Genomic DNA, 12,078 nt, shown 5'->3' with positions numbered 1-12,078 from the left:
GGGGTCGTCTATTGGAAGGGAGAGAGGACAGTTACAAGGGTCCTCAATATGTAGTGAGATGGCAGAAATCAGAGCTTAGGCCGAAAGGGGTTACCTATAGGAAGTGAGAGGGGTTGTGAGGTTCTTCTTAGAGCAGAGAGGGCTTATGGGAAAGGAAAGAGCGTTTACGAGGGGCGTGGTCTGTCCTCACCTGTTCATACTTCTCCAGCTCTGTGTGGTAGATCCCGCGGATCTGAGTCAGCTTAGCCCGGTAGTCTGAGTGTTCTGTTGAGTTGTCCTGGCCCACCCCTCCTCCCGCTGCTGCCGCCGCTGCTGCTGCTGCCGCAGACCCGCCCCCTTTCTCTGGTCCGGACACGCCCTCCGCCAGCAGCATGTTGTCCAATCGCATGAGCTGGGCATCTGGAGCATCGTCCTCCTGGGTGCCACGGATACTGAGCACTGTAGAGACAATAGTTAGTAAGAAACTTCTCTAGTGATGTAAAAACGAACACAACACTGATGCATTGCAAAGTCCGATGATCAGCACTGCAAAGAAAAGAGGCCCAGTTAATATGAATGAACAGTGTTTGGGTGAGAAGTGGAGTGAGTGTACCAGTCACCAACGGTGAGAATGCAGTCTACTACTGTATTTTCTTCTTTCTATAGTCTTCAACCTGTTCTGTGTGAAATATGACCATATCTTTAATAGCCCATGACTGTGCCATAAAAACCTGGATGTTAGTGAGCCTGGCAGCACCCAAGATAATAAAACTATCATCTCATTGATTTTGAATATCATTTCATGTAAATAATTAACACAGACTTCCATGAGAGTTCATTTTCCTTTGCACTCCAGGAGAGCAGATTACGATATTTACTCAGTGGCTAAAACAATAACATTGTGTCATAAAAAGATTAGAATCTTCCCGGTCAGCAAACTAATAATATCATCGTTCATAACCTAACGGGTTAAAATGGTGTAATAAATTAAATGTCTAATATCAATATAGATCATCTCAGTGATAAGGGACAAAAACAATGTATCAACACCAGATTAAGAGAAAAAGCTAAGATGCTGCCTTAGTCTTATTTATGCATCACAGTCACATCATGATAATTGTTTTTTAACTTAAAGATGCACTATGCAGAAATCGCTCCGCCATTTTCTGGTGGCTAAAATTCTAAAATAGTTTGCCTAATTTCAGTTTAGTGTAGAGAATCAATGTACCATCTTAACCGCCGCAAAATATATTTTCCATAAACCAAAATATTGTATTTTCAGCTGTTTGAAGCTGGTGTACAAAACCAAAAGTAAAAATAGAAATAGGGCGCATAGAACAGATCTACAGCTTCTTAGACCTGCTTTCAATGAGAATGACAGATCTATATATCACATTTCTATGTGCATTTGGTCGAGTTGCCCAAAAAGTTACATATTGCGGCTTTAATAAATAAATACTAAGCTAGATTTTGAGTAACGCTAGAAAACAGCAAAATTCAAGGACTCCCTATGGCTGAAGAAACGGTGCTAACAAGGTAGTTGTCAGACATATTTAGGCGACTGGCCCTTCTGGCTACTGGCCCACTGCTGTCCGTGTTCACACAGTTTGGGGTGTCCAGTCACAGTGATGGGTGTAGTGGCCCTAGTTTGAACCTTGGCCTCACCCCTCACACCCCCACAGACACTGAGCTCTCTGCTACCTCCCCCCTCCAGCCAGTACCACAGAGTGCAGAAGGATGTTTCATGGCACATACCCCCCAATGCACACAGATACCAGGCTGTGTTTCACTATGGTACTGGACCAGGGCTGTGTTTCACTATGGTACTGGACCAACAGGGCTGATTCACTATGGTACTGGACCAACAGGGCTGTTTCACTATGGCACTGGACAAACAGCGCTGTGTTTCACTACGGTACTGGACCAGGCTGTGTTTCACTATAGTACTGGACCAACAGGGCTGTTTCACTATGGTCCTGGACCAACAGGGCTGTTTCACTATGGTACTGGACAAATAGGGCTGTGTTTCACTATGGTACTGGACCAGGGCTGTGTTTCACTATGGTACTGGACCAACAGGGCTGTGTTCCACTATGGTACTGGACCAACAGGTCTGATTTACTATGGTACTGGGCCAGGGCTGTGTTTCACTATGGTACTGGACCAACAGGGCTGTTTCACTATGGTACTGGACCAGGATGTGTTTCACTATGGTACTGGACCAACAGGGATGTGACCCACTATGGTACTGGACCAACAGGTCTGTTTCACTATGGTACTGGACCAGGGCTGTGTTCCACTATGGTACTGGACCAACAGGGCTGTTTCACTATGGTACTGGACCAGGGCTGTTTCACTATGGTACTGGACCAACAGGGCTGTTTCACTATGGTACTGGACCAGGGCTGTTTCACTATGGTACTGGGCCAACAGGGCTGTGTTTCACTATGGTACTGGACCAACAGGGCTGTGTTTCACTATGGTACTGGACCAGGGCTGTTTCACTATGGTACTGGACCAGGGCTGTTTCACTATGGTACTGGACCAACAGGGCTGTTTCACTATGGTACTGGACCAGGGCTGTTTCACTATGGTACTGGACAAACAGCGCTGTGTTTCACTATGGTACTGGACCAACAGGGCTGTGTTCCACTATGGTACTGGACCAACAGGTCTGATTTACTATGGTACTGGGCCAGGGCTGTGTTTCACTATGGTACTGGACCAACAGGGCTGTTTCACTATGGTACTGGACCAGGATGTGTTTCACTATGGTACTGGACCAGGGCTGTGTTTCACTATGGTACTGGACCAACAGGGATGTGACCCACTATGGTACTGGACCAACAGGTCTGTTTCACTATGGTACTGGACCAGGGCTGTGTTCCACTATGGTACTGGACCAACAGGGCTGTTTCACTATGGTACTGGACCAGGGCTGTTTCACTATGGTACTGGACCAACAGGGCTGTTTCACTATGGTACTGGGCCAACAGGGCTGTGTTTCACTATGGTACTGGACCAACAGGGCTGTGTTTCACTATGGTACTGGACCAACAGGGCTGTGTTTCCAACAGGGTACTGTGTTTCACTATGGTACTGGACCAACAGGGCTGTGTTTCACTATGGTACTGGACCAGGGCTGTACTGGTACCAACAGGGCTGTGTTTCACTATGGTACTGGACCTATGGTAACAGGGCTGTGTTTCACTATGGTACTGGACCAGGGCTGTTTCACTATGGTACTGGACCAACAGGGTTGTGTTTCACTATGGTACTGGACCAACAGGGCTGTGTTTCACTATGGTACTGGACCAGGCTGTGTTTCACTATGGTAATGAACCAACAAGGCTGTGTTTCACTATGGTACTGGACCAACAGGGCTGTGTTTCACTATGGTACTTGACCAGGGCTGTTTCACTATGGTACTGGACCAACAGGGCTGTGTTTCACTATGGTACTGGACCAGGGCTGTTTCACTATGGTACTGGACCAGGCTGTGTTTCACTATGGTACTGGACCAGGCTGTGTTTCACTATGGTACTGGACCAGGGCTGTGTTTCACTATGGTACTGGACCAGGGCTGTGTGTTGTGGACCACCCTGCTCTCCCTCTGTCTGCCACTAGAAGGCTCCCTAAGTAAAGGAGCAGAGCTTTCTGTCTCCTCACAGAGGTGGTGAAAACAACCAGGTGTAGCCTGTTCATTTCATCCACCATCTTTACCAACAAAGACAGGCAGCATACACTACACTATCAGGACAGAGTGTCCTGCATCGATTCATCTGTATACTAACCAACTATAAGGGCTAAATCATTCCCTGTAAACATGCAGCATTTACAATTGCTAAGAGTGACAATTTGACAGAATCTCGGTAAATGACAGTGGCTTGCTGAGAGAGAGATGTGCTGGAGTAGACTGTCTGTCTGGCACAGGTTTCAGTATGTTGCTATGCTCTGGTCTGTGGCTTTGTCCATGGGATGAGCTGCCTGCCTGCTGACCTCTCCAGTGAGAGAGACGTCAAGATGGATTCCTAGGCCGTCACGGAGAACCGGTCTCTCCCATGAACCCTCTCCCCTCCTCCTCCCCCTCCCCTCCCCCTCCCTCACCCCAATCAGCTCCACCATCCGAGCATGCAGACTCAGGAGGCAAATGTCAATGGCTATCAGACGACTGGAAAGGTCAGGGGTTCAGAAAGGAGAGTGAGTGTGTGTGTGTGTGTGTGTGTGTGTGTGTGTGTGTGTGTGTGTGTGTGTGTGTGTGTGTGTGTGCGCGCGTGCGTGTATGTGTGTGTGTGTGCGCGCGTGCGTGTGTGTGTGTTGCGGGCGTTGACTTCTGTCAATATTTCTCCTGCCTGCATTCCTTCAAAACTTAAAAAGCCCTAAAGCTACACATCATTTCCACCTCAGTCAGTCAACTCCTAACTCATCTCTCATTCCTCAGCCGTAGAACCCTCCCAACAGACCAACTCTCAGACACTGTCTCTCCAGTCACAGTCACTATCTCTAACCTCCATGTCCCCTCTGAATTTAAAAGACTGAGACGAGATATAGAGAACAACAATATCGCCTTGCTATTCCTCACAGTCCAGTAGGACAACTTGACTAGAATACTGCGGGGTTCTTCTGACAACAACATGTAGGCTACTTCCGACTGGAGAGGAAACCTAATGGACCAAACTGATTTTTTAATTCCCCGTATCTTCCAGTTCAAGACTAAAAGCATGAAATGGATTAAATAAACATAATTAATAAAAATAATCATACAATTCACTGTGCAGTGACATAATAACTCAAACCATAGCAATCAGCTTTATTTATTCCTGTTCAGTAAGGACAATGAAATCGATTAAAGGCCTTAATGCCAGTCCAGCATCAGTGAACTCTGTCACCATAAAACTTTACATTATCATAATTATCTGGCAATAGGAGGCAGATTCATAATGCTACACCATAAATAAAATAAGAAAATGGCTGCCGGAGAAGAAGGCTGACGTTTTACGTGTCACCAACCGATTGTGTTTTTGTTAGTTTATTTGCGTTGTTTGCAACTTATTTTCTACATAGTGTTGCTGCTACCGTCGCTTATGACCAAAAATACCTTCTGGACATCAGGACTGCGAATACTCACCAAGGACTGGCAGAATCCTTTTTTTCCTTTAACGAGTCCGACGAGCCCGACGTGAATGATAGACAGCTTTCTCGGGAACAGGCCCAGATCCCTGTGACTTGCATGAAGAGGAGGCGGAGAAAAAGGGGCCAGAGGGAGGGCTGCCTTCTAAGAATTTGAAGGCGATCGAATTAACCTCCAATTCCTTCCATTCTGCTAGCAAACGTGCAATCTTTGGAGAATAAAAAAGATGACCTACGCGGAAGATTAAACTACCAATGGGACATTCCAAACTGTAATATCGTATGCTTCACGGAGTCGTGACGACGACACTATCAACATACAGCTTGCTGGTTATAAAAAATAACAGTGGCGTCTGGTAAGACAAGGAGCGGCGGACTATGTATTTTTGTAAATAACAGCTGGTGCACGATATCTAACGAATTCACGAGCTATTGCTCGCCTGAGGTAGAGTATCTCATGATAAGCTGTAGACCACACTATCTACCTAGAGAGTTTTTTTTCGAAGCTGTTCGTAACCACCACAGACTGAGGCTGGCACTAAGACAGCATTGAATGAGCTGTATTCCGCCATAAGCAAACAAGAAAACGCTCACCCAGAGGCGGCGCTTCTAGTAGCCGGGGACTTTAATGCAGGGAAACTTAAATCCGTTTTACCAAATTTCTATCAGCATGTTAAATGTGCAACCAGAGGGGAAAAAACTCTGGACCACCTTTACTCCACACACAGAGACGCATACAAGGCTCTCCCTCACCCTCCATTTGGCAAGATAACCATAATTATATCCTCCTGATTCCTGCTTACAAGCTAAAATTAAAGCAGGAAGCACCAGTGACTAGATCAATAATGGTCAGATGAACCATGGTCAGATGAAGCAGATGCTAAGCTACGGGACTGTTTTGCTAGCACAGACTGGAATATGTTCCGCGATTCTTCCGATGGCATTGACTTCATCAATAAGTGCATCGATGACATCGTCCCCATAGTGACCGTACGTACATACCCCAACCAGAAGCCATGGATAACAGGCAACATCCGCACTGAGCTAAAGGCTAGAGCTGTCAGGTTCAAGGAGCGGGACTCTAACCCGGAAGCTTATAAGAAATTAGAGGTCGACCGATCATGATTTTTCAACGCAGATACCGATACCGATTGTTGGAAAACCAAAAAAAGCCAATACCAATTAATCGCCTGATTTTTATACATATATTTGTAATAATGACATTTACCGATTGTTGGAGAACCAAAAAAAGCCAATACAAATTAATCGCCCGATTTTTATACATATATTTGTAATAATGACATTTACAACAATACTGAATGAACAATGAACACTTTTATTTTAACTTAATATAATACATAAATCAAATCTATTTAGTCTTAAATAAATAATGAAACATGCTCAATTTGGTTTAAATAATGCAAAAACACAGTGTTGGAAAAGAAAGTAAAAGTGCAATATGTGCCATGTAAAAAAAGCTAACGTTTAAGTTCCTTACTTAACATGAGAACATATGAAAGCTGGTGGTTCAATATTCCCAGTTCTTCAATTTTCCCAGTTAAGAAGTTTTAGGTTGTAGTTATTATAGGAATTATGACGTGTCGACTATTTCTAACTATACCATTTGTATTTAATACACCTTTGACTAATGGATGTACTAATAGGCACTTTAGCATTGCCAGCCTAATCTCAGCAGTTGATAGGCTTGAAGTCATAAACAGAGCTGTGAAGCAAGCATTGCTAAGAGCTGCTGGCAAACACAGTAAAGTTTGAATTAATGCTTACGAGCCTGCTGCCGCCTACCATCGCTCAGTGAGACTGCTCTATCAAATCATAGACTTAATTATAATATAATAAACACAGAAATACAAGCCGTGGGTCATTAATATGGTCAAATCCAGAAACTATAATTTCAAAAACAAAACATTTATTCTTTCAGTGAAATACGGTATCGTTCCGTATTTTATCGAACGGGCGGCAACCCTAAGTCTAAATATTGCTGTTACATTGCACAACCTTCAATGTTATGTTATAATTATGTACAATTCTGCCAAATTAGTTTGCAATGAGCCAGACTGTTGCATATACCCTGATTCCGCGTGCAATGAACGCAAGAGAAGTAACACAATTTCCCTAGTTAAAATTGCCTACTAACATTCATTTATTTTAACTAAATACACAGGTTTAAAAAAATATACTTCTGTGTATTGATTTCAAGAAAGGCATTGATGTTAATGGTTAGGTACATTTGTGCAACGATTGTGCTTTTTTCGCAAATGCGCTTTTGTTAAATCATCCCCTGTTTGGCGAAGTAGGCTGGGATTCAATGACAAATTAACAGGCACCTTATTGATTATATGCAAAGCAGGACAAGCTAGTTAACCTAGTAATATCATCAACCATGTGTAGCTAACTAGTGATTATGTGAAGATTGATTGTTTCTTATAAGATAAGTTTAATGCTAGCTAGCAACTTACCTTGGCTCCTTACTGCACTCGCGTAATAGGTGGTCAGCCTGCCACACATTTTCCTTGTGGAATGCAATGTAATAGGCCGTAATCGGCGTCCAAAAATACAGATTACCGATTGTTATGAAAACTTGAAATCAGCCCTAATTAAATCGGCCATGCCGATTAAATCGGTCGACCTCTATAAGAAATCCCGTTATGCCCTCCAATGAACCATCAAACAGGCAAAGCATCAATACAGGACTAAGATCAAATCGTACTACACCGGCACTGACGCTCGTCGGATGTGGCAGGGCTTGCAAACCATTACAGACTACAAAGGGAAGCACAGCCGAGAGCTGCCCAGTGACACAAGCCTACCAGACGAGCAAAACTACTTCTATGCATGCTTCAAGGCAAATAACACTGAAACATGCATGAGAGCACCAGCTGTTCCGCAGCCGACCAGGACGTGAACTGCGATGCATGCGTTGACCAACTGGCAAGTGTCTTCACTGTCATGTTCAACCTCTCCCTGTCCGATTCTGTAATACAAACATGTTTCAAGCAGACCATCATAGTGCCTGTGCCCAAGAATACTAAGGTAACCTGCCTAAATTACTACCGACCCGTAGCACTCACGTCTGTAGCCATGAAGTGCTTTGAAAGGCTGGTCATGGCTCACATCAACACCGTTATCCTAGAAACCCAAGCCCCACTCCAATTTGCATACCGCCCCAACAGATCCACAGATGATGCAATCTCTATTGCACTGCACACTGCCGTTTCCCATATGGACAAAAGGAACACCTATGTGACAATGTCGTTCATTGACTACAGCTCAGCGTTCAACACCATAATGCCCTCAAAGCCCATTAATAAGCTAAGGTCCCTGGGACTAAACACCTCCCTCTGCAACTTGATCCTGGACTTCCTGACGGGCCGCCCCTTAGAGAGTGAGGGTAGACAACAACACATCCGCCAAGCTCACCCTCAACACAGGAGCCCCTCAGGGGTGCGTGTTCAGTCCCCTCCTGAACTCCTTGTTCACTCATGACTGCACAGACAGGCACGATTCCAACACCATCATTAAATTTGCCGATGACACAACAGTGGTAGGCCTGATCACCGACAATGACGAGACAGACGGCCGTGTGGTGCCAGGACAACAACCTCTCCCTCAATGTGATCAAGACAACAGAGAAGATTGTGGACTACAGGAAAAAGAGGACCAAGCACACCCCCATTCTCATCGATGGGGCTGCAGTGGAGCAGGTTGAGAGCTTCAAGTTCCTTGGTGTCCACATCACCAACAAACTAGAATGGTCCAAACACACCAAGACAGTCATAAAGAGGGCACGACAAAACCTATTCCCCTTCAGGAGACTGAAAAGATTTGGCATGGGTCCTCAGATCCTCAAAAGGTTCTACAGCTGCACTATCGAGAGCATCACTGCCTGGTATGGCAACTGCTCGGCCCAGTACATCACTGGGGCCAAGCTTCCTGCCATCCAGGACCTCTATACCAGGCGGTGTCAGAGGAAGACCCTGTCAAAGACTCCAGCCACCCTAGACATAGACTGTTCTCTCTGCTACCGCACGGCAAGCGGTACCGGAGCGCCAAGTCTAGGTCCAAGAGGCTTCTAAACAGCTTCTACCCCCAAGCCATAAGACTCCTGAACATCTAATCAAATGGCTACCCAGGCTATTTGCATTGCCCCCCCTTCCCCTACGCTGCTCTCTGTTATTATCTATGCATTGTCACTTTAATAACTCTACCTACATACTACCTCAATTACCTCAACTAACCGGTGCCCCCACACATCGATCGACTACCCCCTGTATATAGTCTTGCTATTGTTACTTTACTACTGCTATTTAACTACTTATTACTTTTTTTTCATATTATTATTAATATTTTTTAAACTGCATTGTTGGTTAGAAGCTTGTAAGTAAGCATTTCACTGTAAGGTGAAATTTGTTGTTGTATTCGGCGCATGTGAATAAGAAAATTTGATTTGATTTGAATTGTAGCAACAATGGTAATAGCGATATCTGGAAATACTGCAACAGTAAACCAATTTCCAGATATACATTAATGTTAGCAAGCAATATATAGGCCTATTGGGGCCCTTCTTTGTGTAGGTTTTAAAACGTCTTCGTGTTCCAAAGGTATTGAAACTCCTGAAGGGGCAAGTCTACTGACCCCCCCCCCCCCCCCCACTGCTACTCTCTATTGTCATCTATGCATAGTCACTTTAATAACTCTACCTACATGTACATATTACCTCAACTGACCGGTGCCCCCGGAGATTGACTCTGTACCGTTACTCCGTGTATGTAGTCTCGCTATTGTTATTTTACTGCTGCTCTTTAATTACTTGTTACTTTTATTTCTTATTCTTATCCATATTTTTTTTAAACTGCACTGTTGGTTCGGGGCTCGTAAGCAAGCATTTCACTGTAAGGTCCAAACCTGTTGTATTCGGCGCATGTAACTAAAACAATTTGATTTGATTTGAAATAAATGGCTGTTCCACAACATCAAATGAAAACCTTGGTATTGTTAGAATGGTGTTGTTTCCCATTGGTCCAACTCATTGATAGGTCTCTCAGGCCAGTATTCTCAGACCATCTGTGCGTGGAGGAACATGGTTGGTTTGCAGTGGGTCTTATTTCAGACTAACAATGTGTTTCTATAAAAAGACTGCCATCATTTCATCTTGACCGTTACAGACAGGCTTTAATTGAACAGTGAGAGGACTCACAATCTCCCTCCCTCTGTACTCATGTTTAATTCAACCTGTTTAATATATCTCTCTCTCTCTGAATTAAGACTATTGTTTTGTTTTCGTTCAAATGACAGCTCATAGTCCTAACTTTTCTGTCTTATTGGGTTGTAAGATGTTTGCAAAGCACAAGTCTGAACAGAAACACAAACCTACCACGCAGCCACCCATACAAACACACAGAAAATACAAATCCTTAAAACAGCCCTCTCTGCATATTGGCAGACTACCTCTCTCTCAGCCCCCAGCCACGGCTCCCAGTGAGCGCTTTTAAATGAAAGCATGTTTAATTAATGATGTTGAAGTATTCTGTCACAATTAGGAAGATGTACGGCCAAACAAGGCAGCAGTGATTTCCCTGACAGCCATGATGAAGGTTTACCCTCCTCGCCTCTGACTGGCAGCTAGCAGCCAACGCTGGACCGGTTCCATTTCACGTCGATACAGTAACGCAATACACTCCTCTGCAGTTCTGTGTGTATGTGTGTGTGCGTATGTCTGTATGTATGTGTGTATGTACTGTATGTCTGTGTGTGAGTGTGGGTGCGTGCGTGCACATATCCGTGTGTATGTGCTTCCTCTGCCTTGGTCTGGACGAAGTCACAGTGCCAGGCATATACGTAGGGTTTGTATTGATTCTGTGGGCACACGTCATCCAGGGTTTCAGCGATTCATAAATCAGCTGTGCTCCTGACACAGGAGCGCAGTGCTGTCTGTGTGGGCCTGTCTCTGTGTGTGTGTGTGTGTGTGTGTGTGTGTGTGTGTGTGTGTGTGTGTGTGTGTGTGTGTGTGTGTGTGTGTGTGTGTGTGTGTGTCTGTATTTGGGCCACAGTCAGCTGGAGTGGTTGCGACAGCAACATGCTAATGGAACATCACTACCATTCATCCCTGCCACACGGCATTCTGGGACAGAAAAAAACAACAACCTGAAATCCTGAAGAAGCAGTTTGATGATTTACAATGGACATGATGAGTATCACAAACAACTAAAACAAATGATCAACAATACCCCTAGACCTTAAAGGGAAATTCACCTCTGTTTCACTGTATATGCCCATTAATATGGAATCATCGCTCAAGGCATTAAACTCATCCACTGCTCTGCATGTGTTGGTATCATGGTATGAGGAATCTGTCAGCATAGAAAGAATAAATTATATTAATTTCTGAGTGGTTCATCTGATAGAAGCATAAAGCTACTGATGCTAAGCAGCGCAATATTTATTACATGTATGGGTATCTACTGGCATGGGTAGCACAGTGTCTATTAGAGTCAGTCTACAAGCATGTTATGTTCCTTATTTTAAATCATCAAGCAGTTTTGTCCTTAGAAATGTTTACTCCCCACTGTGTTCACGGGAAAGTCTCCTTGGCCCAAAATGTCCACTCCATCACCAGATAATGGGGACTAGAACAACTCCAGTACACAAGGGCAAAGCCATAAAGAACCTCTAAAACACTTGCTTTATGCTTTATCAGCCATCTCCAGAGTCATGTTTGAAAGCGGGCAGAACCCAGAGTGTTATAGCTGACAGAGGCCGGGCAGACGACAAGGACAATAAAAAAATAAGGGAACAAGAAAGAGAGAGAGAGGAGGAAGAAGGAAGGTTGGGAAAAAAAGTGGAGAGGGATGGATTTATGGAGGGAGGGAGAGAGGAAAGTCGAAAAATAAAAATGGAATATGAAAGCGAGGAGGTGTCAATTAAAAAAATGAACCCCAGTGCATTTGGGAA

At 44.4% G+C, this 12,078-nt stretch overlaps 1 protein-coding gene across 3 annotated transcripts in view; it reads right to left on the bottom strand.

Annotated features, from left to right (window-relative positions):
- The window catches only part of LOC139376121 (pre-B-cell leukemia transcription factor 1-like), a 77,591-nt gene that overhangs the window by 9,025 nt on the left and 56,488 nt on the right, over positions 1-12,078 (bottom strand). For all 3 annotated transcript variants that reach the window (XM_071118325.1, XM_071118326.1, XM_071118327.1), the window contains exon 3: positions 191-438. In XM_071118325.1, coding sequence (XP_070974426.1) covers positions 191-438 — 248 coding nt within the window. The remainder of the gene's footprint in view (positions 1-190; positions 439-12,078) is intronic.

Source organism: Oncorhynchus clarkii, chromosome 20, assembly GCF_045791955.1.
Source record: "Oncorhynchus clarkii lewisi isolate Uvic-CL-2024 chromosome 20, UVic_Ocla_1.0, whole genome shotgun sequence".
In the NCBI taxonomy this organism is placed as follows: domain Eukaryota; kingdom Metazoa; phylum Chordata; class Actinopteri; order Salmoniformes; family Salmonidae; genus Oncorhynchus; species Oncorhynchus clarkii.
The sequence above is the reverse complement of the archived record's forward strand: the minus strand, read 5'-3'. Positions and strand labels throughout refer to the sequence as shown.